General features: G+C 36.5%; 2 protein-coding genes across 4 annotated transcripts in view; one reads left to right on the forward strand and one right to left on the reverse strand.

Moving 5' to 3' along the window:
• The window catches only part of C2CD3 (C2 domain containing 3 centriole elongation regulator), a 143,848-nt gene extending 131,222 nt beyond the window's left edge, over positions 1–12,626 (reverse strand). For all 3 annotated transcript variants that reach the window (XM_076002307.1, XM_012744854.2, XM_076002308.1), the window contains exons 1-3: positions 12,250–12,626; positions 9,752–10,021; positions 4,004–4,161 (exon numbers count right to left, since the gene is read on the reverse strand). In XM_076002307.1, coding sequence (XP_075858422.1) covers positions 4,004–4,161; positions 9,752–10,021; positions 12,250–12,304 — 483 coding nt within the window. In that variant the 5' untranslated portion in view covers positions 12,305–12,626. The remainder of the gene's footprint in view (positions 1–4,003; positions 4,162–9,751; positions 10,022–12,249) is intronic.
• Positions 12,627–12,717: 91 nt separating this feature from the next.
• The window catches only part of PPME1 (protein phosphatase methylesterase 1), a 52,810-nt gene continuing 37,725 nt past the window's right edge, over positions 12,718–27,802 (forward strand). Inside the window, exon 1 of the mRNA XM_012744857.2 lies at positions 12,718–13,030. Coding sequence (XP_012600311.1) covers positions 12,930–13,030 — 101 coding nt within the window. The 5' untranslated portion in view covers positions 12,718–12,929. The remainder of the gene's footprint in view (positions 13,031–27,802) is intronic.

The raw sequence follows: 27,802 nt of genomic DNA on the forward strand, positions 1-27,802 counted from the left end.
GGGGCTAATAGGTGTTTAATATATGATTATTTTTATACTTTACACATATAATCTTTGGCATATCTATTTAATAAAAGCAAAAAAGTTCAAATGAAATAAAATGTATAATGCATACATATGGTAGGTGAGCATATAATGAATATTGAATAAAAAGAGTCATCAGCATGAATACCCTCAATTTTGCCCTGTTCCATCTGAAAATGTTTCTCTTTTCCCTCCAACTTATAACTCCTTCTTTCCAAAAGTAACTCTATTAGTGCTTATGATAAGAATTCATTCTGATCTAGGTCTCTTCAGGGAAAAGTCTGCCAACCCCTGCTGTAAAACAATATGAACAAATTTCCCATTTCTGTTACCCACTATCAATATTGTTTTGTCTCACATTCAAGTAAATTTGATGTCATTGTTACATGCCTAGCATCATGTTGTTTCCATATTTTTCAACTCATATAATCCTTGCAAAAATGTTTTATTATCATTTTACAAAATAGGATATCGCAGCTCAGCAACTATAAATAAACAGAATTGTTTTTGTAACTAATTTCTTTAAGTCCAAGTCTAGTGTACTTTCCATTATATCACAATATCTCTCCCTCTCTTTACTGTCATTTTTCTGGGAAAAAAATCTTTGTTGCGTCTACTTCTTCATTGTAATCACTACTTATTTCTGCATTTCTTAATTGTTCAAAATTTCACACAACTATCTACTGCTCTACTACAAAAAATTCTCTAACAAATCCAACAACTTTAAATAAAAAATACACAAATATTATTATACCAATTAACATTTAAATATGAACAAAAAATGGTGTAGCCACTTTGGAAAACAGTCTGGCAGTTCCTCCAAAAGAAAAACACAGAATTGCCATATGGCCCAGAGAACTGAAAACATATGTTCATAAAGGAACTTGTACATGAATGCTCACTGCAGCTTCATAATAGTCAAAAGGTCAAAACAATCCAAATGTCTATCAACTGGAGAATGGGGTATATCCATATAACTGAGCATTACCCACCCATAAAAAGGAATGCAGTTCTGATACATGCTACAACATGGATGAACCTTAGAAACATCATGTTAAATGAAAAAGCCAGTCACAGAGGCCTAAATATATTACTCCATTTGCAAGAAATGTCTAGAGTAAGCAAATTTCACACATATGTACCTAACAGTAAAAAAAAGAAAAGAAAAGAAAAAGAAAGAAGAAATAGAATAAGCAAATACACAGAGACAGAAAAAGTAGATTAGTGGTTGTCAGGGAATGGGGAAGGGGGAAATGGGCAGTGGTTGCTAATAGGTACAATGCTTCTTTTGGGGGTAATGAAATGTCCTAGATAGTAGTGATGGTTGTACAACCAATATAATGTGAATTATATTTAATTAAAAAAAAGAAAAAATCCTACCCAGAATCCTATACTCCCACTGTTTTTAATTTTCCTTGTTTTTTAAAATTTAATATATCATATAAAAATTAGATAAATAAAGTATTAAGTTCTTTTACTTAGTTGGATCTATTTCTGGACTTTATTCTGTTCCACTGACACAATTATATGCTTATGATTTTGTAATATGTTCTTATGTCTGGTAATATTAGATGTTCTTTCCTTACCTTTTTTGGACTATTTTCTTACTTATCTGCTTAATTTTATTTTTTTATTTGAGACAGAATCTCTCTCTGTTGCCTAGGATAGAGTGCCATGGTGTTAGCCTAGCTCACAGGAATTTCAAAATCCCAGGCTCGCAATCCTCCTGCCTCAGCCTTCCAAGTAGCTGGGACTACAGGCATGCACCACCACACCCAGCTCGTTTTTTTCTATTTTTAGTAGAGACAGGGGTCTCATTCTTGCTTAGGCTGGTCTCAACCTCCTGACTGCAAGTGATTCTCCTGCCTTGGTCTCCCAGAGTGCTTAGGATTACAGGTGTGAGCTACCATGCCTGGCCTTTATTGGCTTATGTATTTACTAAACTATACTTTTTATCATTAGAATGTACTCCTTCTATTTATTAAAAAAAAGTTAACCACAAAATAGCCTTAGGCAGGTCCTTTAGGTGGTATTCCAGAAGAAGGTACTGCTATCATAGGAGATGACAGTTCTATGATGTTATTGCCCCTGAAGACATTCCAGTGAGACAACATGTGAGGTGGAAAACAGTAATACTGATGATTCTGACTGTGTAGCCCTAAGCTAATGTGTGTGTTTGTGTCTTAGTTTTTAATAAAAAAGTTTAAAAAGGAAAAAAGAAAAAAATTTTTAAATAAAAGAAAGCTTATAGAATAAGGATATAAAGAAAGAAAATATTTTTGTACAGCTGTACAATGTGCTTGTGTCTTAAATGTTATTACAAAAGAGTTAAAATTTTAAAAATTTTAAAGTAAACTTACAGTAAGCTAAGGGTAATTTATTATTAAAAAATATTTTAAAATAAATTCAGTGTAGTCTAAGTGTACAGTGTTTATAACATCTACAGTCGTGCAGAGTAATATCCTAGGCCTTCACATTCACTCATCACTCACTCATTGACTCACCCAGAGCCACTTCCAGTCCTGCAAGCTCCATTCATGGTAAGTGCCCTATATAAGGTATACCATTTTTTATCTTTTATACTGTCATTTTTACTGTAGCTTTTCTATGTTTAGATGCACAAATATTTACTACTGTGTTACAAATGCCTACAGTATTTAGTACAGTAACATGCTATATAGGTTTGTAGCCTAGGAGCAATAATATACCATCATATACTCTAACTATATAGAAGGCTATATCATCTCGGTTTGTGTAAGTACACTCTCTGATGTTTGCAGAAGGATGAAACTGCCTAATGACTCATTTCTCAGCACATATCCCCATCATTAAGCAATGCATGACTATATATCCCAAGGAAATGAAATCAGTATGTCAATGAGATATCTGTACTCTGTTTATCATAGCACTATTCACAGCAGCCAAGATATGGAAATAGATTAAAAAAACAAACGTATATACACACAATGGAATACTATTCACCATAAAAAAGAACGAAATCCTGCTATTTGCTGTTGCAAATAGCAACGTGGATGAATGTGGAGGACATTATGTTAAGTGAAATAAGCCAGGCACAGAAGGACAAATACCTTATGATCCCACTCATATGTGGAATCTAAAGGAAGTTAATCTTATAGAAGTAGAGAGCAAAATGGTGGTTAAAAGAGGTTGAGGAAGGTAGTGAGTGGGAGGGAAAGAGGCTGGCCAATGAGTACTATGCTACAGTTAGATAGGAGAAATAAGTTCTGGTGTTCTATTACACAGTAGGGTGAATATAGTTAACAATAATAAATTATATATTTCAATATCACCAGAAGATAGGATTTTGAATGTTCTCACTACAAAGAAATAATAAATGTTTAAGATGACATATATGCTAATTACCTTGATTTGATCATTACACAATGTATACATGTATTGAAACATCACACTGTTCTAAAAAATGCACAATTATGTGTCAATTAAAAGTAAAACAAAAAAGTAAGCTTAATCAATGAATACATCAGACACCACTTAGATCAGTCATGCAAGCAATTACTGCTCAGCACTATATTAGGAGCTGTGGGAAAAACAAAAACAGTAGAATACAAAAGGCTTGCCACTTAGGGAATCTAGAAACTAAAGGGAAAGGGAATTAAAGGCAGCCTACTAATAAACAATTTTGGAGACTATGTAGGATTATAACCGAAGAATGATTATGTAGTTAATGCTTTTGTGAATTTAATACGAGTGTAGAAAGAATGAGTACAGTAGGAGGTGTGAAAGACTCTTGGAACTGGAGATGTTCAGCAAAGCACTAAGTGGATTTAGATAAGTGGGAAACAAAGGTAGGTCTCTGGGTAAAAACATGAACAAAGGTATGGGGTAGGAACTAAGTGTGATATATGAGAGTCATGTATCTACCCATTCTACAAACAGACTCAACTATTTCTGCCCAAAAAGTTTTATTCTAAGCAGCAAAGAATTAAATTATTTTTACCTGGAGTTCTCCAAGTTTCTTAGATGTTGGTGAAACAATAGTAAAAAGTCCATTGATTTGATGGGTTGGAGAAAGCTGAGCTAATCCACCGATCTGAACTCTACCAAGTGGAAGATGATCAAGTTTGGTGATTACCTCCAGCACCAGCACAGCCATATCTAATCAGAAACAATTACAATATAAGTCAGATATTTCTCATTTACTTTTATTTTTTTGGAAGTGGGTGGAGGGGTATGCATTAAAAAATTGTTTTTACTTAAAAAAAGTATTTTAATTTCAAATAAACTAGTCACTTACCATACCATTCCAGGAGTAAGGGAGTGTGCACTTAAGATCAAAAGAACAATAAAGGTTTAGAGAGGAATAACAAATACCTCACACTAAGGAAGAAAAATGACACTGAATAAAAATATTTAGCATATCAAGTATTGAATAAGAAAAATACCTTTAAAAGTATTGTTAAATGTGTTTGCCAAGAACTCAGGCTTTGGTTTTGAAACATAAAAGCAACAAATGTCAGTTCTTTCATTCTCACCATTCCTAGTTTTGAATTGGACAAAAGGCTGCTCTTGCACAGCTGCAAGGGTTAGTCTATACCTCCCGGGAGTATCTAATTGCTTACTCCTGGGTTATACCTGGAACACTGAGCTACTGAGAGCACTTGGAACTAAGGAATGGAAATAAAGTCCTTAACTATATTCTTCAACTAGTCACTTAGACCTAATACTTTCATGGTCAGGACAGGAGAAATTCATAGCAGGAGAAATATAATGTATGCATATGGAATTTATGATCATTTCAGGACAGCACATTTTCAGAATATTTTCTTATCAAAGTTGAGAAAATGGTTGATTTTTACCATTTGTTCAATACTATAGTGAAAAGCATTTAGGACATATAATTAGAAGACCTGTGATTGTGCCCTGGTTCTAGTAGTCACAAGCTATTTCTCTGTAAGTGACAAATGTCTGTAAAATAGGCATCTATATCACTGTTGTGTGAGGAATTGGAGGTACTGCAAGCAGATAATGTAGTACAGTGTGCTGAATGGTTGTTATATGACTTTGGGCAAATTACTTAAACATATCATAGTTCCTGACTTGCCCATTCATGGGGGTTATCTGAAAATCACATGAGCTAACAAATATAAAAGTGCTTTGTAGACTATAAAATGATGAACACATGTAGAATAAAGGAAATAGACCAACCCCTGTTTGGCTATTTACTAATAGCCAGGCTCTTCCATGTCATTAATTCTCTTAACAACTCTATGATACAGGTGTTTCTGTCTCTATTTGGGGATAAAACAGGCTCAGCGAGGTCATGTAATATTCCTAAGGTTACCCAGCTTTAAATTGACATATGTGGGCTCAAACTCAGTTCTATCAAATTATAAAATCCACTATACCACGCTACTTCATTATTGATTGCTTCTAGGACAAAAGGCTTAATTCCTAAAAGACTTTTTTTTTTGAGACAGAGTCTCACTTTGCTGCCCAGGCTAGAGTGAGTGCCATGGCGTCAGCCTAGCTCACAGCAACCTCAAACTCCTGGGCTTAAGCAATCCTGCTGCCTCAGGCTCTCCAGTAGCTGAGGACTACAGGCATGTGCCACCATGCCCGACTAAATTTTTCTATATATGTTAGTTGGCCAATTAATTTCTTTCTATTTTATAGTAGAGTAGTAGAGACGGGGTCTCGCTCTTGCTCAGGCTGGTTTACGAACTCCTGACCTAGAGCAATCCGCCCGCCTAGGCCTCCCAGAATGCTAGGATTACAGGCGTGAGCCACCGCGCCCGGCCCCTAAAAGACTTCTGACCTTTATACTTCACTTGCTGTGGAATTAGAATCACTACTGTCCAGCACTATTCCCACCCCCATTGTTTTTCATAGTTCTACTAACGGAATCCTATATGATTACAGAGAGGCAAAAATCAAGTGTACTATAACTCAGGTGAAATATCTACTCTAATCCTCCCATGCTCCAAACATTTTCATTGCCACTATTTCCTGCTAAGGAATAAGGGGTAAGGGAAGAAAGATGTAAGAAGAGAGTATGAGGCATACCTCAGAATCCTATAATCACAGATTTCCTGAGGCGTAATAGCATAACAGAAATAGTAATGATCTTGGAGTCAAGAGCCTCCCTAAATTTAGGTCTGGTGTTAGGGTGACCATGGGCTAGCCACTTTGAACCCTTTGAACCTCAAATTCATCACCCAGAAAATGAGGATAATTCCCACTGCAAACGTGTGCCTCGCAGCATGCATTCTAACACTTTCCAGAGGCTTCATATTATTCCTCCTACTGTATTTTAACTTTCCATAAATGCAAAGTTTTAAAGATTTAAAATGTAAAGATTTTCTCATTAATTAAAAAAATCTGTATATAACATGTTTGTGCAATTGCCTTAACTTCTGTTCAGAGTAAGATGCAATAGATACAAAGAAATTACTAAAACACAACCACCTTACCTACTTTACAGGTTCTTATTAAACATCAAATAAGATGATGAACTTGAAAGTATTTTAAAACCTGTAAAATGCCATACATTCCCTCTTATTTCCCTGTATGTTATTTTATTTTATTTTATTTATTTTTTTTTGAGACAGAGTCTCGCTTTGTTGCCCAGGCTAGAGTGAGTGCCGTGGCGTCAGCCTAGCTCACAGCAACCTCAAACTCCTGGGCTCGAGCGATCCTTCTGCCTCAGCCTCCCGAGTAGCTGGGACTACAGGCATGCGCCACCATGCCCGGCTAAATTTTTATATATATATATCAGTTGGCCAATTAATTTCTTTCTATTTATAGTAGAGACGGGGTCTCGCTCTTGCTCAGGCTGGTTTTGAACTCCTGACCTTGAGCAATCCGCCCGCCTTGGCCTCCCAAGAGCTAGGATTACAGGCGTGAGCCACCACGCCCGGCTGTATGTTATTTTAATCTGAGGAATTCATATAATCTGTTTTACTATCCCTCTTTCCAACCTGGAACTATTCATGTTTCATGCTAGTATGTGACAACATACTTAGTTTACTTTCTGCATTTTACTTTAAGTGAAATATGCATACAAAAGAGTACATAAAAAAATAAAAATAACATGAATATCCACTAAACAGCTTAAGAAATAGCCTCAGCTCTGCCAACTTTTCAGTTAGAGAACATGCGTGAACTAATATTTGATGTCTTCTTCTTTTTCTAAAAAAACATGTGATGCTCATATCCACAGATGGGCTGTCACTTACAAAGTTCACCTCAACTGTCTCCTATTCAAATCCTACCTTTTCCATGGCTTCTTTCCTAACCAGAATCATGAAATTTGAGTGCTGACACATTTGGTGTTTAACTCTTTCAATTTATTGATGGGAAAACTAAAGCCTAGGAAGGTGCAATGGCTTGCTCAAAGTCCAGCAAGAGTGCAGAGGAGAAGTAGGATTCTGGTTTCCTAATAATTTACAATAACATTAGCCTTTATTAACTTCTTAGAGGAGCAGTCCTCAACCTTTTTGACACCAGGGACCAGTTTCATGGAAGACAGTTCTTCCACGGAGGACAGGGGGGCAGTTTCGGGATGATTCAAGAGCATTATATTTATTTTGCAGTCAAACCTTTCTGCTAATGATAATCTGTATTTGCAGCCACTCTCCATCTCTGCTTCAGCTCCACCTCAGACCATCAGGCATTAGATTCTCATAAGGAGCATACAACCGAGATCCCTTTCATGTGCAGTTTATAGTAGGGTTCATCTTCCTATGAAAATCTAATGCTGCTGCTGATCTGACAGGAGGTAGAGCTTATGCGGTGATGCAAGTGATGGGGAGCAGCTGTAAATGCAAATGAAGCTGCCTTCCGCCTACCTCCTGCTGTGTGGCTGCTGCCACAGACTGCTAGCTACTGGTCTGGTCCTTGGCCCTGGGATTGGGAACTGCAGTCTTGGAGTATTCATATGATACTTACTACATGTACCAAGTAATCAGATATTTAATTACATACTGTTTGGCATTGCTCACTACTGTTTCATGTATGTCAGTTTTGTTTTCTTCAACTAATCTTCAAGTTCCATTTGGGAAGGGACTACATCTCAAATATCTGCACACAGTACCTGAGTCTTAATATTTTTATAAGACTTGTACCTACAATGAATGTATAGATACTGGACCAATCACTTTACACACTTTCTTTTCCATTTAATTTTCACAATAATTCCTGACAGGTAAGTGCTATTTTTCCCATTTAACTTATAGGAAATGGAGGTCCCAAGATCTTAAGGAACCTCTCAGCATCATATAACAATCCAGTCCTGAAGCCACAGTTCAAACTCTATACTATCTAGACTTCAACCCATTCAACCAGGTTGCTTCTTTGTGAAAATACCTAGAAGGTGAAAGGGCAGCTATATGATCCCATTTTACAGATAAGGAAACAGAGGTCAGAAATGGGAAGAGACTATCCTAAATTCCCATAGTTGGTAATACCAACCTAAATATTCAGATTCCTAGTCCAATGCATACCACAGGATGCTTAAATAAATATCTGACCTGTTAATCATCATATTAATAGATATCTTTTCTTATTGAATTTCTAATCACTCATTTGTTAAATTATACAAAAATATACCTGAGGATTTAAGTTTTAGGTTTCTAGTACCAAGAGTTCTTATGGATATCCTTTAATTGCACTTATTGCTATCAACCTCTTATTTATAACTAAACTTCTTTGTGAAATTAGTTAGAATTAGATACCACTCTGATTAACTGTTTTATTTCTGTAATTCCCACATTGCCTAAAACAATGTCCAGCATATGCTGTGTTCAATATATATATTTTTAAATGACTGAATTATAACATTTATTCTATACATTTTGATGTTTCAAAAATTTTTTCTTGAGAGCATGTAAGTTATTAAAGGACAAGTTAATCTTTCACCAATATATGTAACTCAACAATGTTTACATGATAAATGCTCTTTTTTTATTGACTGGAACTGGATTGATTTGATCAATAACCCCACCATCCAAAAAGGTGTTTATGTGAAACTTGACCTGAATAAAGAAATAACACAGTACATTTTAGAATACTTTCGTTGTACAGAAATGAAGCCATTTTGGCTTCTGGTTCCCTACAGAGGAATCCTTTCCTTCCTTGAACACCTGTAATACTAATTCACCAAACCACTCATTTGGCATTTAGCATGTATTATCGTGTGCTATTAGTATGTTTTACATCTATTATCTTTTTTCCTCAAGCATAATGTAAGTCCCAGCATTGAGACTACAGTTATTACCTAAAGAAGCATGGTGCAGTAAAAAGAGCATGAGTTTTGGTGTTAGACAGAAGTGGGTTCAAATCCTAGTTCTGCCATTTATCAGCTATGTGACCTTAGAAAGTATTTTTATTTCATCTCTTTCAACCTAAGTTTCATTGTCTATAAAACAGAGAAAATACCTATCTTGCAGGGTTATTCTAAGGATTATAAGTAATATGTATCAACTCCTAGCACACAGTATACATTCAATAAATGTATAAATAAAACCTCTATCATTGTGAAGTCATGTACAACATCTAGACAAAAAAATAAATATTAAATAAAATAAAAATTAAAATAAATAAATAAACCTCTATCATAAAACCTCTTTGACTCCTCAATAATTAACAGTGTCCATAGATGCTAGGTACAAAATAACATCTACTGCTGACAATATAACCAGATGCTCTGCATTAGGTTTGCAGGTGAAATGATAAAACAAACACATACCTGTTAGATAAGAGGTAAACTGCTTTGGACCACAGCGAATAGCATAACGTGTAGTCGTTCTCACAGCTTTTGGTTCAGTCTGCAATGCATCCCTCGGACAAAAGAGGGTTCCATCTGATGTTTCTCCCCACCATCTCACTCGGACAAGCACACAAGTTGGAGGCTTTGCAATCTTCCATATAACTTTATTAACAGTAAGTTTTAGAAAGCAGCGTAGCTGGCCTTCAACCAAAGGTGGCAGACTTGTAGATGGAGAAATGTCACTCAAACCTGTGGAGGAATCCAAGAACACTAAGTCAAAATTTAGACTAAATATAGAAAACATATAATCTGCTTTTTGAATGAAAACAAACAAAACACTTTAGTCTCTAGTCTAGAAAACAGGCTGATTCTGCCTATTCTAATACATGAGAAGTAACTACCATGCCAGACCCTAGAGAATAACCTACTTGGTCACATAAGCCACTCTGATAACTAATTTATCAATTAGTTATTACCCTGATAACTAATTTATCAGGTTTCTCCTACACAGTCTAATGGTTAGGAAAACAACAATAACAACAAAATAGTATTTAGGGTTTGATTCAGGTTATTCTAATTAAAGAACATACCAACTAAGTCATGCTAATGTAAACTTCTCTTTAATTGAGATATTATTTGAAAAATACACATATAATGATCCAAATAGATAGGTTTTTAAAATCTGGATAGTTGCAATTTTTCTAAGTACTGTTGTTTTGATTATTGTAATATCCTGTTTTTAAGTTAGCTTTACCTCTCTTATTTTAAAACAATCACTAAATATAAAATATCAACAACTTTCAATCAACTCACAAGCGATTTAGTCTATATTACACAACTCAGCATTTCAATAAAGAGCATCTTAAATTATCTGTGTCTTTTCTTTCCTGCCAAGATCACACAGTCAATGAAGACAGAGATTATCATCTTCAGATTCTGCCACTATTTTTTAAGCACAGTGCTGGGTTCGTAATGTTTATTGGCTTTAATATTTATTGGTTTTCAGAAAGATGATAAATAAAAATGTAAACAAGGCAATTAATCATGCCTTTCTATAAAATTTTCCTTTAATGACCCTGGTTATCTTCCATTCCCAGAACCTTTTCACCAAGATTTAGAGAAGATTGAAGAAACCAATCCTACATTATATACACCTTTCTACTCTTCCAACTTTTCTCCTTGGGAACTCATCATGCCTCACAAGAAGAAAACATACTGAAATCTCTCAGATCAAGAATCTATACAACTAATTCTTTGGACTTCTAAGGCAAACACCCTCTTTGCTCTCTATAATGGAGAAAAGACTTAATCTTTACGGACAGTTTCAATATAAAAATTATATACAGTTGTGTACATGAGCATTACTCCATATGCACATGGTATAGCCAGAAAGACATTCTTTTCTATAGTACATTATTTCTACTTTGACTTTCTTCCTATCAACCAAATGTGCTTGACTGGTTTAATATTGGAAGCACCAGCCCTGAACCTCCTCATCATTCAGTCTCAGATCCTCCCATCATTCCTGGCAGGTAAGTCACTGCCTCAAAGATGCTTTAGTGATCTTTAAACAGCTTAGATAAGATTCATCCCCAGACTGTAGCTTCAGTTCTCAACCCAATAGTCTAATGTACTATACTGCTCCCAATACCTCTTTCCTCACTAAAATGCCCATAATGTAAAAAAAAGGTCACCCAATGTCCTTTTTTTTCTTTGGAGGCAGACTTGTAGAGATTCGATTTCCAGTTTCCTAATCTGTCCTGGGTTCCTAGGGTGACTGTTTGCACTGCAGCTAACCTTCCCTACTCTTTTGGCGAGCTTGTTTCTCCTTGAGCTACTACTACTAATCTGATGAAGTCCTCTTGCTGCTACACACTTTCATCATCTCAGGTCCTTCAGGAGATCCTCATGCCTTTACCCTCACTCCAATTCTATTACACCCTGGCCATTCCTCACTCTTTTCCCACTATTTTTTCCAACTCCTGCTCACAGTTCTTCATGCTTACTTCATTCAATTAATATTTACCGAGTCTTGCTTTGTGGTAGTCCTTGGGGATTCAGTTAAGTATAAAATGTTATTCTTGCCCATTAGGATCACTGGCATAACCCCTTCTCCAACTGACGTTTCTTCCTGTTCCCCGTGGGCCTCGGACCTCCAAAGCTACCCATACACATTTAACGTTGTTATAATAAAACATTCCTATTATTTTTTCGTTCTTCTAAAATTGTCCTACCCCTAACCCTCATTCCACCTCATTTATCGCTCCACTGTGCTCCCCACCCCACTCTCTATTTTCTTTTAATTCTTTGGAGGGCTAACCACTCTCGCTTTCAACTTTCCTGGTTATTTCCCTCTTACGTCCCTTTTCTTTTTTTTTTAAACGGGCGGTAGGGGGGAGTCTCCCTAGAATTCCTTACACCCTGCTCCCCTATTACGTCCGCCCTATTACGCTTTCCTCAACCTTTGATCAGGTTACCTCTCTTCTTGCGCCCACGGCCGCCCCCAGGGCCCTGGCCTCTTCGTTGTTTCATGACTAGCTGGAACTCTTCTTCACCAACTCGACTCCAGCCACAGCACTTAAGCCGTATCCGCCCGCCATCCCTTCCCACGACGCCTGCGTTCCCCGGCAACTGGCGCCGCTGGGCAGCCTGGGAGCCAGGGAGAAGCGGCTCTTTCTCTAACAGTCTTTGGGAAGCGGTACGAAGGGAAGGCGCCAAGGCGCCTTCCCGCCAATAAACTACAACACCCAGGATGCCTTGCTACACTACCTCTGCCGGGTTGGCCGGTGGTACCGCCAGCTGCGCAAGCGCAAAGGGGTATGCCCTTTGAGGACTCCATTGCCCAGAGTGCATTGCCTTTAGGAGCTCTCCCCTTTCCGGCGAGGGTCGTCGGGTTCTCTGGTGGGAGCCTGAGGGGTTCGCAGACTCCGTTACCCAGATTCCTTTGTGGCAGAGGTGTTGCGCACTTCCGGTGGAAGCGCTTGAGGCGAGGGGGTGGAGTTTATGGCACCGGTGGGCGGTAGGCGGTGCTGCCGGTAGCTGGGCGCAGTCCAAAGGCGACAGGGCGTCTTTAAGAGAGCGAGTCGCGACCTGTTGGGTCGTACTGAGCGTGGGACGAAGCTTTGGCTACTGTTTGACTACGTCCGGCCTCCCTTTGATGTCGGCCCTCGAAAAGAGCATGCACCTCAGCCGCCTGCCCTCTCGCCCTCCTCTGCCCGGCAGCGGGGGCAGTCCGAGTGGAGCCAAGATGCGAATGGGGTACGTGACCCGTACCCCTTCTCTGTAGAGGCCAGGCCCCAGCCATTGGAGAATGGTGTCTCTAGGCGTTTAGAGCGCATGGGAAAGGAGGCTAGGGATAGGAGAAAACGTTGACGGCGGCCTGGAGAGGTTTAGATGCAGTAGAAGGCAGATTTGGGGATGGGGAGGCGCCAATAGAAATTGGAGGACAAATAACATTGTTAAAGGGAGATTGGAATAAGACAAATATTGGAGAAGCTGAGAGACTAATATAAGGGATGTGGGAGGTTTGAAGAAAGGGAGTAGAACGGTGACAAAGGTGAGGGTGAAATCTGCCTGGGAGGGTTCAGGGACGTGGGGAATGACTGAGAGAAAAGTTGAGGGGAATTGGGGGAACAGCTAAGGAAAGGTTTGGGGAGAAATGAGAAGACTGGGAACTAGATATTTAAAAAGTTGAGGGGGGAGTAGAGAGTAGCTGACGCAGGGTTGGTAGGAGAGAAAACTAGGGAGCAGAAGGTTCTAGAGAGTTCCCAGAGGGGAAAGACAGATTCAAGTAGTGAAGGGAGAACTGAGAAAGCTTGGGGAGTAGGCCTAAGGAAAGGTGGGAGAACATAGGGTAACAAGAATGTGCTGAGAAGCTGGGGGGAATAAGGGAAGGAGTGATGAGGGAGAGGGGTTGAGGAGTCTAGAGAGTGATCCATTGGCTCTAGAGACTGAGAAATTACTAGAAATAGGGTTTGGTCAATAGAAGTGCTGCAGAGGTAAGGTCTGGGAAGCTTAAAAGGGAAGATTTCTGTTGGGCAAATAGGTCTGAGGGAAGCTATGTACTGATCTAAGACTAAAAATTAGTGAAGTATTGGGAGTAGCCATTTAAAATGTTTTTGGGAAAGCAATTTGCTGGAAAGAGACGAGAGCTGTGGTTGAAGAGGTAGGCTTTGGAATTTTAGGTCGTCGAATGGCCTGTGGAAATAATTAATTTGTGTTGTGTGTCTTATTCCTTTGCAAATACTCTGAGATTCAGTCTTTCTTTTTCCTCAGTGAGTCCTATTTCATGAAGTCCGAATTCCACCAATTTCAAGGCATTCCTTCTTTCTCCTTTTGTCACTTGATTTTTTTCTTACCTTCTTTCCTTCTTCCACTCCCTTATCTATCTATTACTCTAAAGTTGGGACTGTTTCCTTGCCAGTCTCTTGTGTGACTTGCACTGTCAACTATTTTTCATGATCTCTTGACTTCAGTTTCACTAAACCTTATTAAGTGTGTTTACATATTCAGGGTGCATATTCAGAGTTTGTGATTTTTCTTGAGTTTCTATAATACGATTTTTCAAATTGGACTTAATAATTCCAAAGTATTGCTGGATAATGTAATAACAGCAATTACTTTTTTAAAAGTAAGCACTATGAGGCCAGGCACAATAGCTCACTCCTGTAATCCCAGCACTTTAAGAAGCTGAGGCAGGTGAATCACCCGAGACCAGGAGTTCAAGACCAGCCTGAGCAACGTAGCAAAACCCCATCTCTTCAAAACTATAAAAAAAAATTAGTTGGCCTGTAGTCCTGCTACTTGGGATGCTGAGCCTGGAGGCTTGATTGAGCCCAGGAGTTTGAGGCTGCAGTGAGCCATGATTGTAAGTTTTCTTCTGGGCACAGTGGGGATAAAAAAAAAAAAAAAAGTACTATGTGCCAGGCATTGTAGTAGTAATTTTACATACATTGTTTTATTTAATGTGCCCACAAACCTGCAAGGTAGATATTTCCCTGCATATATAGGTAAAGAAATTCATACTTAGATATTAAAGTTTACCCAACTCTAGTATGTGACAGAACAAGGATTTAATCTAGGTTTAGTCTCTAGAATTCATCCCTTTTCCGTAGACCAATACTTTCTCTTGGGTAAGGCCTGAAATCTGATGTCTTTGTTCCTTTTACTACATTGCCAGTAGATGATGCCAAAAACATAGTGGTTTTGAACTTTTTTATTAAAGCTTTTGGAGGTATTCTTATTAAAGTAGATTTGGGATCCCTACTTGATTTGCATCCCTGGTGTGCTTGACAAGAGCATCATTTGAAAATCACTGCTTTAGTACATACCGTTACCATTATGAGAGTCTAAAAATGTTTTTGAGGGGGGAAATGGGCATTTATTGAAACCTTAAAATCTGTACCCCCATAACATGCCAAAATAAAAAAAAATAAAAAATAAAAAGTTGATCCAACCCTATTGATAGTTTTATAACTGTCAATAAGGGACATCTAGAGCAGGCGTCCTCAAACTATAGCCTGCGGGCCACATGCAGGTGTTTTTGCCCCCCTTTTTTTTTTACTTCAAAATAAGATATATGCAGTGTGCATAGAAATTTGTTCATAGTTTTTTTTAAACTATAGCCCGGCCCTCCAACAGTCTGAGGGACAGTGAACTGGCCCCCTGTTTAAAAAGTTTGAGGACCCCTAATCTAGAGGTTTCATCTTCTAAAAATTGAGGTGTTGAGTCTATGTAGATTCGTTTTTGAGAAATCTGCTTGATTTATTATCCAGGGACATGCCGTATAAATTTTGCTACTTAATAATTGTGTAGGAACTTAACATTCCTTCCCATAAAATAGAGTTCTTAGATTTTAAGGACTATTTGTTTTAATTTACAACTGTCTGCTTACACTTCACTAATTATATGGATACAAAAAATACATTTCTATAATATAGAGGCAGATACCTAATGAATATAATAAAATTTTTAAAACATACATGTTTGTGTGTATATATATATATATATACCCATATATACATATGCACACTCTATAAAGAGATACACACACACATACATACAGGTACTTACTTTTGAAAATTAATTCAAAATAAGGGGTGCTATTTAAAATATTTAATAATTAGAGAGATCAAGAGCCAATTCTTCAAAACAGGTCCCAGTTAAGAAAGAATGGATACCAATTGTAAACAACCACTGGTACACCCATAATAATACATGTTTATTGTATATTTTTTCTTTTCTATTTTAAGACTTATTAGAAACATATGACCCTTAAACTAAAATTATGTTAATAAACCATAATAGCTATGAAAAAAAAATAAAAAAAATAAAAATGTTTTTGGTTTATTAATTGTACTACTTTTATTTCTATTTTTATTTTTAAGAGACAGAGTCTTGCTATCTTGGCCAGGCTGGAGTGCAGTGGCTATTAACAGGTGCGATCATCACGCACTACTGCCTGGAACTCCTGGGCTTAAGTGATCCTCCTGCTTTAGCCTCCCAAGTACCTCAGACTAAAGGTGCATGCCACCGTGCCCTGCACTATAGTGCTTTAACTGACACGTATGTTAGTGCCTTTTTGTATTCCATGAGGTAAACTAGGGGCAGAGTTAATATTTTCTTTTAATAACTGAGAAAACTCAGATGTTCATTGACTTGCCTGAGATCACAGAATGACTAAGTGACAGAAACATCATTCAGACCCAGAACTTTATATTTTTAGTTAGTTCTCATTCTTATTATACTTTGGATCAAAGAGTTTGTTGCTTGAAGTGACATAGATTGGAGTTTGAGGCCTAGCTCGAGTATTTACATTGGTTAGGTCATTTAACCTCTCATAGTCTATTTTCTTATCTCTAAAATGAGGATACCTCTGCTTAGAGTGCTGTGAGAATAAGATAATATATGAAAAGCACTTATGGTTCCTGACACATAAGCTTTTAAGGTATGATAGCTAGTAGATTATTGTATATTGAGAACTGTGAGAATGGTTCATGTTTTATAAAGTAGAAGCTCTTCTTTCAATTTTTTATAATGTCAGCTTTTCCCCTCTCAAGCTGTATGTTTATTCATATCTGATTGGATAGTCTTTCATCCATCTTAAATTTATTATGGATATCATGCCTCTTAGGAAGGCTTTAATGAGCTATTCACACAGATGGAGAAATAAAGGGCAAAGTGAAGTGATTTGCTCAAGGTCACAGATTGAGTTATTAAAAGAATCAAATCCCAGTATTTCAGTATTTGAGGGTTTTTTTAAATTAATTTTTTAAAAATTAAGTTATAATTCGTATTCCATAGAAATCATCCTTTTAAAATGTACAAGTCAGTGGTGTTTAGTATATTCACCAGGTTGTATAGTTATCACCACTAATTCCAGAAGATTTTTTATCATGCTATAAAGAAATTCCTTACCCATTAGCAATCACTATCCCTTACACCCAGCATATATTACTTCTGGGTTTTGAGACACTGACTTTTTTTGAGGTTATAAAGGAATTCATGTTTGTTTTTCTAGTACCTGTATTTTTGAGGTTTTCTTTTTCATCTGTTTGAAGTTTATCTTGATATGCAAAATGAGGAACACATCAAATTTTATCTTTATCCATAGGCTCTCCAGTGTTGTAATGCCATTTACTAAAAGTCCTTTTCCCATTATGTGAATTTCACTTCTATGAAAGAATAGTCCTTTTCCTCACTGATTAAAATGATATCTTTGTCATACACTGAATTTCCAAATAGATTTTGGTCTATTATGGAATTTCTTTTTCCATTGGCCTTTTTATTCATGTGCTACTACTACACTTTTTATTAGAGAGGCTTTATTAATATGTTTTAATAATGGTAAAGGTAGCTTCTCCATCATTCTTTTTTAGGATTTTCCTGGCTCCTCTTGTTTGTTTATTCTCACAAATAAACTTTCTAATTTGCTAGTACTGTGAAAAAACCCTGATAGTATTTTTGAGATTACATTAAATATATAAGTTAATTTAGAAATAAATATTTTTTTATGATGTTGAGTGCTTCTTGAAGAAATGTGGTACCTTTTAATTTGAATGAATCCCTTTTGAAGGAAAAATATTTCAGACCACTAGTATTGACATAAATTATATTTTCTAAGCACCTGTAATACTTTTTGTCATTTCTACTCACTGGTCAATTTTTGTGCATTACTGCTTGGCATTGCATTTTTTCATAGTTATGTCAAAGTTATCTTTGGTAATTTTATGAAAATTTTTTTTGTGTTTCCCCAATAAAATATTGCAGCTGGAGTGCAAGGGCCTTTGTTTATATTTGTTTGTGCCTTCTATAGTAGCACAGTTAAATAAACGTTTTTATAAAATTTGATTTAATGGACATGTGGCATACAACATTCATTTAAAATGAGTTTTTCCGGTAAGTCCAGCCTGTAATGATCTTCTATTTCTGTCCTTTTGAGGCAGCCATCATTTATACCAGGGATCAGCAAACTTTTTCTATAAAGGGGTAAATAGTATTTTAGACTTTGTGTTTCATGTATTTATTCTCTGTTGCAGCTACTTAACTCTGCTGTTGTAGGGTGAAAGCAGCCACAGACAATATGTAAATGATGTGACTGCATTCCAACAACATTTTATTTGTAGACGCTGAAATTTGAATTTCATGTAATTTTCATGTCATTAAATAGTCTCCCTCACTTTTAAAAATTTAAAAATCATTATCAGCTCATGGGCCATAAAAAAATAGATGATTGGCTGGATTTACCGATAGGCCATAGTTTGCCAACTCAATATCAGTACGATTAGTTCTGTACTTCTATGGTCTTGTAGAAGAAAGAAAATAGATTTGAAAATCAGCAAGCTAGGATTCTCTTCCTGACTTTACTACTTAACCACTTAACTGGTATGAGCTTGACTTTATTCTCCTAAAATATGGGTAATCCTAGCTTCACAGAGTTTTTGTGAAAATGAGATGGTATATGTATGGAATTATTTAAATTGTAAATGAGAACTTATTTACTGTATTTCATTAATTCTAAGATACTTTTTCATTTTTAAAATGATAGTGTCTTGATGCTGTTACCTGTAACAATGAGGTAACAATCCTCATTTGGTCCTCATTACCTGTATGTGAGTAAACACCAAAACCAGAATCAAAATTTGCAAAATATGTAGGTGTCGATAACTTGGAAGAAAGTCTTGGTGACAAAAGTGGAGCACTCTTGTAACTGCTAAGAACTGAATGGTCGTGAGGAGGTGTGGGTGTTCAATCAGATGAGTTAAGCAGTATTCCTAAAGTGAGAGTCAAAAGTAAGATAGCTCTACATAATTGCAAAGCTAGCATATGAGCTGATGTTTAGTTTTAAGAAATGCTCTATCACCAATGTTCTTGTGAGGCACAGAGAACTAAATTGGTCAGAATGATTCAGAAAGGAGTAGGACTCTAAATATGAAGAAATTGGTTAGGAATTCCTTAAGTATTTTATTCTGCTTTCATTTTCCTTTTCATATATATACTCATAAGTGATATATAACAAACATATGGAAGTATAAAAGAGGTCTTTTATATAAAAATTAAATGAATTCATTTTTGTATAAAAATATATAATAAATTCTAAGTAATAAAGTATTGTGCTTTTAATTGGTAGTTCTTTTTCTTAGCGGTTCATCTTACAATTGATTTTCCTTTGTATGTGTGGTATTGCATCTATTCTAGTAACAAGATTGTGATTTACTTTTTTTTTTAAACAGAGTCTCACTTTGTTGCACAGGCTACAGTGTGTGCCCTGGCATCAGCCTAGCTCACAGCAACCTCAAACTCCTGGGCTCAAGCAATCCTCCTGCCTTAGCCTCCCAAGTGGCTGGGACTACAGGCATGTGCCACCATGCCTGGCTAATTTTTTCTATATATAATTTTAGTTGGCCAATTAATTTCTTTCTATTTATAGTAGAGATGGGGTCTCTCTCGCTCTTGCTCAGGCTGATCTCGAACTCCTGACCTCGAGCAATCTGCCCACCACGGCCTCCCAGAGTGCTAGGATTATAGGGGTGAGCCACCACACCCAGCTGTGATCTACTTTTTAGTCTTCCTAATTTAATTGTAAACTCCTTTTATATTTTATTTAATATAAAATATAAAAGGAGTTTACAATTATATAAAATATAATTGTGTTTATATAAAATATAAAAGGAGTTTACAACTCTTGTCCCAAAGCATTTAGCACATAGGAGCTCAGTAAACATTTGTTGAGTGACTGAATGACACTCAGATATAATGGAAACTTGACATTTTCCCTACAGTTCAGAATTGTCCATCCTGAATTTGGTAGGGAAGGAGGAGCCATAGACTTGTTGGGTAAAGAAGTAAGATTTTAAAATTGTGATTATTGATAGTATGCAATCATGAATTTGTGCCCTGTTTATATTCCACTTAGAATCCATATTTATATCCCTCTGTCTTTATTCTGTTAAGAAAATATGGCCGAGTGTGGTGGCTCACGCCTGTAATCCTAGCACTCTGGGAGGCCGAGGCTGGTGGATCACTCAAGGTCAGGAGTTCGAAACCAGCCTAAGCAAGAGCGAGACCCCGTCTCTACTAAAAATAGAAAGAAACTAATTGGACAAGTAAAAATATGTAGAAAAAATTAGTCGAGCATGGTGGGGCGTGCTTGTAGTCCCAGCCACCCGGGAGGCTGAGGGCAGAAGGATCGCTTGAGCCCAGGAGTTTGAGGTTGTTGTGAGCTAGGATGACGCCACAGCACTCACTCTAGCCCGGGCAACAGAGTAAGACTCTGTCTCAAAAAAAAAAAAAAGAAAAGAAAATATAGTTTAGGCTGGATGCAGTGGCTCACACCCGTAATCCTAGTACTTTGGGAGGCCAAAGTGGGAGGATAACTTGAGGCCAGGAGTTTGAAACCAGCCTAAGCAATAGCAAGACCCCGTCTCTATAAAAAATTTTTAAAAATTAACTGAGTGTTGGTAGTGCACATCTGTAGTCCTAGCTACTTGGGAGTATTGCTTGAGCCCAGGAGTTTGAGGTTGCAGTGAGCTATGATGATGCCACTGTACTCTAGCCAAGACAACAGAGTGAGACCCTGTCTCAAAAAAAATAAAAAAAAAATACACACACACACACACACATATGGCTTAGGTTGTTGTAGGATTAACTTTAGGCAATGCTTATAAAGTACCTAGTACATATACATGCCTGGCTTGTTTCATTTAATCCTTCTCATCTCTTTAATTAAACAGCTTTTTCTTAAGCATAAGAACTGTGGTTCGTGATATATAAAAATTACTTTTAATTCAGATTTCTGTATTAATCATCTGAACTACAATGTTATTATTAGCTAGATTTAATCAAATGGCATTTTAGCATATGGATAAATAGGCTTGGGAGTGGAACTGCCCAGATAAGCTATCAATATTTTGTTGATAGCTTCATGGTTTATTTCTGTTATCTGTTAATCAGGGGAAATATGCTTCAGTAGTCCCAATAACCTACTTGACAAACCTTTGGAATATCAACCCATTTTTGCATTGGAGAATCTCTATATTAACATTTTTTCACTGATTAATGGGAAATTGTACTCTTTTATTGGAAATTTAATAGAGAGTTTATACGTTTGCCTATTCCCTAACCAGATCAATATTTAATAAGGGTAGTACTTTGATTTTTTTGTTGTTGTTTGTTTCTGTTTCTTTTTTTAGTCTTGCCAAATTAAGCAGAAAATATTTTGAATTTTTATAGCATTTGATTTAACAAAATCTTCACACCATATATTATCTTTGTGAATCCTTCCCTGACCTGACTCTACCTCCATATGTGCCCCAAGCAAGACTGTGTATATCCCATCTATGAACTCTCATGGTTTTTTCTGTTATAACTACAGTGTACAGTGACTCTAAGAGCTCAAGGACCAAGTTTTAGTCAATGGTAACTGCTGGTCTGCTTATTTCTCTAGGGCCTAGGAAGTATATCAGAGTATGTTATGCAGGGCATACCCAAATGTCTCTTTAATTGAACTGGAATTAAATTAGCTGCTTATTTAAGTAGGTTGTAACTGGAAAGAAGCTCTAAAATAATTGCCCTGAAGATATTTGCTGTTTGCCTATGAAATGTGTCTTGTATTCTAGGTCATCATGGTATGCAGATGAGTCTGGGGAAGAGGGGTTGTACGGCTCTTAGCTCTGAAATATGCTTCATTAGAGCCTCTATATTAGAGGCTTCATTGGTTGTTAAACTGTGACCTCAAACCTGTTTGCTTTCTTCCTGTTGTTGGCAGAATATAGTAGCTTACATAAATTCTGATTACTGGGTAATGCCACACACATTGATTATAAGAATGAGCAGCTACATTACATTAGTCCTTGTAAAACATCAAAAAGCCTGTATCCTGTCTAGTTTCTTGCTTTCATTAATGGTGTTTCAGTAGCTTTGTTTTTGTTTGAGTGCAGATCATTTTAGAAAAGTTGTCATTATATCTTTTTTCTTTTTACTTTTAGCACTTGGAAAAAGAAGTTGATAATTATTCTCATGTTGGGTGAAAGGTGGAAATAAAATTTAGAATTTTTTTTCTAATTTAAGCAAAATAGAACTCTTTATTATCAAAGGTACAGCTCTTCTTCCTGTGCTGCAGTAGTCTGTCTGTATCTATGCACTTTCAGCAAAGTATATTTTTGTGTAGTCTGACTCAGCAGGTTGAAAGTTCCCATGGATTAAGTATCTTATCTGAAAATGGTTTTAGGTGAGGTAAGATATCATTTATTTGCTTGAAACCACATCATATAATGGGCTGTAAGTATCCTGTCCTGTCTAGTGCAGGATATTCTTTGAAATGCTACTGCTTTTTCCATTTTGGGATTCCATGATGCCCGATTTGACATTCTCTCCAGTGGTCAACACAGAAAAATGATAGGAATAGGTTCTAGAATTTTTCAAGCACAATGGCAAATCAGTATTTAATAAGTTAGAACTCTTTAAAATGACCTTCTGTGTTCTCTCTCTCTGAATGGCATCAGAAACTCTTGAGAGTTGTCTTTGATTCTTCCTTCTCACTTTACCTTCCTTCTCCCTTCCATCATTATCATTACAGTTGGAAACTTTGACTTCTTCTTAGTTTCCATGGTGCTCAAGCTTGCTCAAGGGTCCTCTGCCAATCATTACTATCCCCACAGCAGGAACCAGTTCCCTTCCACTTCTTCCTTGGGATTTCAGGGTGTTCATTGCCAGCTTTGATGATTTCAAGAATGGAGAGCCTAATACTATTTTGAGAATAGGCCATGTGTGGTGGCTCATGCCTGTAACCCTAGCACTCTGGGAGGCTGAGGTGGGAGGATCGCTTGAGGCCAGGAGTTTGAGACCATCCTGAACAAGAGCGGGACCCTGTCTCTACAAAAATTAGAAAAACTTAGCAGGGTGTGGTGGCACTCGCCTGTAGTCCCAGATACTTGGGAGGCTGAGGGAGGAGACTTGCTTGAACCCAGGAGTTTGAGGTTGCAGTGAGCCACCCAGGGTGACAGAGCAAGGCTCTGTCTCAAAGAAAAAAAAAGAATGATGATGATGCCGAACAACCACAGGTTGTCCACATGATTGACTAAGATAGTGACACCTTCGCTTGCCAATGATTCAGTGTACACAAACTTTGTTTCATGTACAAAATTATTAAAAATGTATACAATTATATTCAGGCTCTGCATACAAGGTATATATGAAACAAATGAATTTCATTTTGACTTGGGTCCCATCCTCAATGTGTCTCATCTATGTGTGGATATTCTGAAATCTGAAATTCAGAACATTTCTGGTCTCAAGAATTTCAGATAAGGGATACTCAATCCGTATTACCTCTTCAAATATTACTTTTGTTCCATTCTGTTATTTCTTTTTGGAACTCCAACTTGACATATGTAAGTCTTATTTACTCTTCCCTCCATATTTCTTTTGTCTTCTCTCTTTTTTTTTTTTTTTTTTTTGAGACAGTCTTGCTCTGTCACCCATGCTCGAATGCATTGGTATCATCATAGCTCACTGCAACCTCAAACCCCTAGGTTCAAGCTACCCTCCTGCCTCAGCCTCATAAGTAGCTGGGACTACAGATGTGTGACACCATGCCTGGCTAATTTTTCTATTTTTAGTAGAGGCAGGGTCTCACTTTTGCTCAAGCTAGTCTCAAACTCCTGGCCTCAAGCAATGCCCCCACCTCAGTCTCCCAAAGTGCTAGGATTACAGGTGTGGAGCCACTGTACCTAGTCATATTTCTTAATTTCGTTCATATTTTCAATTTTTTGTTTCTATGTTATATTCCAGATGTGTCTAGATACATCTCAGCAAATTCCTTAGTAGTGTACTGTACTCCTTAGCTGTTTCTAATCTGTTAAACTTGACTATTTGTTTAATTTTTAATTATTTTCATTCTAGAAGTTGTATTTGTTCAGTTTCTATTATTTATTTAAATATATTAAGCAGTTATTTTATATGTGATAATTTCAATATGTGAAATCTTTATAGGTCTCTTCCCTCCCATGTTTTATGCTTTTTGACCATGAAGTAGTCATTTGTCTTAGAATTTTATTTGTGGGAGTTCTTAGTCCTAGAATGAAGGTTGATTCTTCAAAGAGGATTTGCCTTTGTTTCTATTGGAGTCCAAAAGGCACTGATAGTCTGGGTCCACTTTAAATTCTCATCTTGGAACTTCTTGGGATACATAAATGGTGTGTATTTAGTTATAAATCAGTTTGGGAACTGTCTTGTGTTATACTTACAGGTTTATCAGGGGAGGTATTTTTGTTTTTTTTTTGTTTTTTTTTTTTTTTTTTCTTCTCCTGTCTACTCAATGCTAAGTTCCAAGACAGGCATTTTTTTCTTTAGTCCTGGGATTGGGGAGGGGAGGAGAAAGTTAATTCTACTTCACCCTTTCACTGAGGGTATAATCCTTTGTGATCCCAGCTTGATGGGAGGAAGGCTTCCTACTGGGCTCCCTAGCATGGCTCCCAACCTTGGGCTTTGCGTCCTATTCTGTTTGCTCCAGGAGACCCCCAAAACTTCAAGTTCAACCAGTTGGCAAATGTCATCAAGATAAAAGCCAGATTTAATGGTCTAAGTGCCTCTCTGAGTTCCCACCTTACTTTACTTCTAGCCCGAGTATTCCATGTTCCTTTTTGCCAGCTCATCTATGCCTTTAAAAAAAAAAAGAATGAATATATGACTGTTATGTAATTATATTATTAAATAATTATGTTATGATATAAATACAATCACGTACTTGTTTTTATATATTTAATATTTTTTACATATACACGCACACATACACTTACCCACATAATTTTAGCCAATATTTCCAAAGTTGGATTTATCAAGATACCTAATTACTGTAGATGGAAACAGTCCCCAATATAAGATTTCTATACCCAGGCAAGATGTCAGTTATTATGCAAAAGTGGGCAACAGCATTTTCTGACATGCAAAGTTTCAAAACTAATTTCCCTTTCTCAGGATGCTAATGGAGGATGTGTTCCATCAAAATAAGAGAATGCACCAAGAAAAGCATGGGATATGGGAATCAGGGAGTCAGCACAGGCGAAAGACAAGAGGAATTTCCAGGATGATGGTGAAATGGTTGCAGTTCATCATATCATATCCAGATAGCAGCAGGTGGTCCCATTTGGAGCAGATGAATGGAGGGTGACAGGAATGGAAATTTCCAAGTGAAAAATAGACCTGATAGATTATTTAATGTGAATTGCCATATTAAGAGAAGTTTTACAGAATTTAAAGGTTTTTTTTATTTAAAATTTTAAAATTATGAAATATATATAAAAAAGTGTTTTATATATATAGTTGAAAGAAGAACAATAAGATATATTAAAATATATCTATCACCTAGCCTATGAAATAAAACACTATCAGCACCTTATTTGACTCTCCCCATAGAGAACGTCCACTTCACACACTGTCTTGAGTTAAATGATAATCAGTACCTGGATTTTCTTTATAGTTTTACCACCTATGCATGTATCCGTGAAAAAGATATTGTTTAGCTTTGCCTATTTTTGAACGTTATTATTAATGGAATTATACTGCTTTTGTTCTTCTGTACTTATTTCTTTATTGTATTTTTCAGATTCATGTAACTCTTTTACATTCATTTTCACTGCTGTGCCATATTCTCTTGTCTAAATACATCACAGCTTGTATATTCTACTAGTGTGCACATTTAGCTTGCTTGTTATTCTTTGCTTTTACCAATGTGTCTATGAACATTCTTGTTTGTGTGTCTTGATGCCTATACACAGGACTTTCTCTGTAAAGTAAAACTACCAGATTGAAGGGCACCTATGTGTTTTATTAGGTGATGCCTTACTGTTTTCCGATTTTCCTCATTTTCTTGTTAATACCTGATAATGTCTGGCTTCTTATATTTGTCAGTATGATGGATGTGAAAGTATACTGTGATTTAAAATTTTATGTCTCTGATTATTAATGAAATTGGGAACCTTTTCATATGTTTTTGAGCTATTTGTGTTTCCTCTTGTGAAATGCCTGTTAATGTCTTTTGCCTGTCAAAGGGTTTTGGGAAGCAATTAGTGACAGTTTAAGAGGAAACTAAGCAAACAAAATTAGAGACAATTATTAAATTTGAAAAAAAGCAAATGTAGAAGAAAATATAATTGACATGTCATGTGGCTCAACTGTTAACAATATTTCTGTAATAACATTTATGAAGTACTCCATGCTTATAATCACTTTCAAAAGCTTACAGTTGAGGAAATTGAGGCAGATTAACTTGTGATGGGTCACGAAACTTACAATTACTGGAAATGAAATTTAAACTAAGATAATCTGACTTCAGAGCCCATGCTGTTATCTGTGAAACGATACTTACTGTCTTCCTGTTTGTAGCCATAGTGTAAAAACTGCATATAGTTTTAATAAAAAATTTTTAATTTTGATGACATTCAAGTCCTATATCTTCTATCACTTCTGCTTTTGGTATTGCATCTAAGAAATTGTTGCCTAACTCAAAGTTTTAGTCCTGTGTTTTCTTCTCAGACTTTTTTGGTTTTAGCTCTTACATTTAGGCTTGTGATATACTTTGAGTTAATTATGTTTGTGGTGTGAGGAAAGGATCCAGATCCATACTTTTGCATGTAGATATCCAGCTGTCCTGAAATCATTTCCCCCATTGAATTATCTTGGTCCCTTTGTTGAAAAATCAAATGACTGTAAATGTTAGAATTTATTTCTGGACACTTTTTTTTCCCTAACTATTTGATTTAAATAAAATGCACTCTTGATTCTGTTTGATTGATCTATATGTCTATCCTTATATCTGTACCACAAACTTAATTACTATAGTTTTATAGTATCCCATTTTCTTTTACTGGATAGTTTATCAGATTAAGTAAAGGACACTATGTTTATTAGCCTCAAAGTTGCTTAATAATAGTAATAAAAAATATTCTTGAGACAGAAAGCTGAGTGCTTTATTCACATTAGCTCATTTCATACTGTCAACAGATATTAATTGATGTGTCAGGCTCTGGGAATATATCAGTGAACAAATGGAGAATATTCTTGCTTTAATGGATCTCACATTAGTGGTGAGCTTAGGTGGGGTGACTCAATTATAATAACAAATAAGGAATAAAATAATTTTAGAAAAGTATTAGTTATGTGATAAAAATAGAACAAACTAATTTGAGAGTAACCAAGGGATGAGAAGACTACTTTGATCTTCATAACAACCCTTATAAAATTGGATCTGATATGAAGAAACTTAGGCTTACAGAAGTTAAGTGACTTGCCTAAGGTCACACAGTTAATACAGGCAGAACTGGGTTATGAAAATAACCTTTAGTTGGTAGCAAATGGAAAACGAATTTAGGTTTAGGAACTACTAAGAGTGCAGTGTCTCTTCATTCTAAGTTTCCTTTTGTTATTTTTTATTTCCACTGGAAATAGGATGGTAAGGTCAAATTATAGGCCAAGGGTTCTTAATTTGGCATTCTTAGATAGGTTTCTGGAAGCCAGTGGAATTGTATGCAAAAT

This window comes from Microcebus murinus, chromosome 4 (genome assembly GCF_040939455.1).
Source record: "Microcebus murinus isolate Inina chromosome 4, M.murinus_Inina_mat1.0, whole genome shotgun sequence".
In the NCBI taxonomy this organism is placed as follows: Eukaryota; Metazoa; Chordata; class Mammalia; order Primates; family Cheirogaleidae; genus Microcebus; species Microcebus murinus.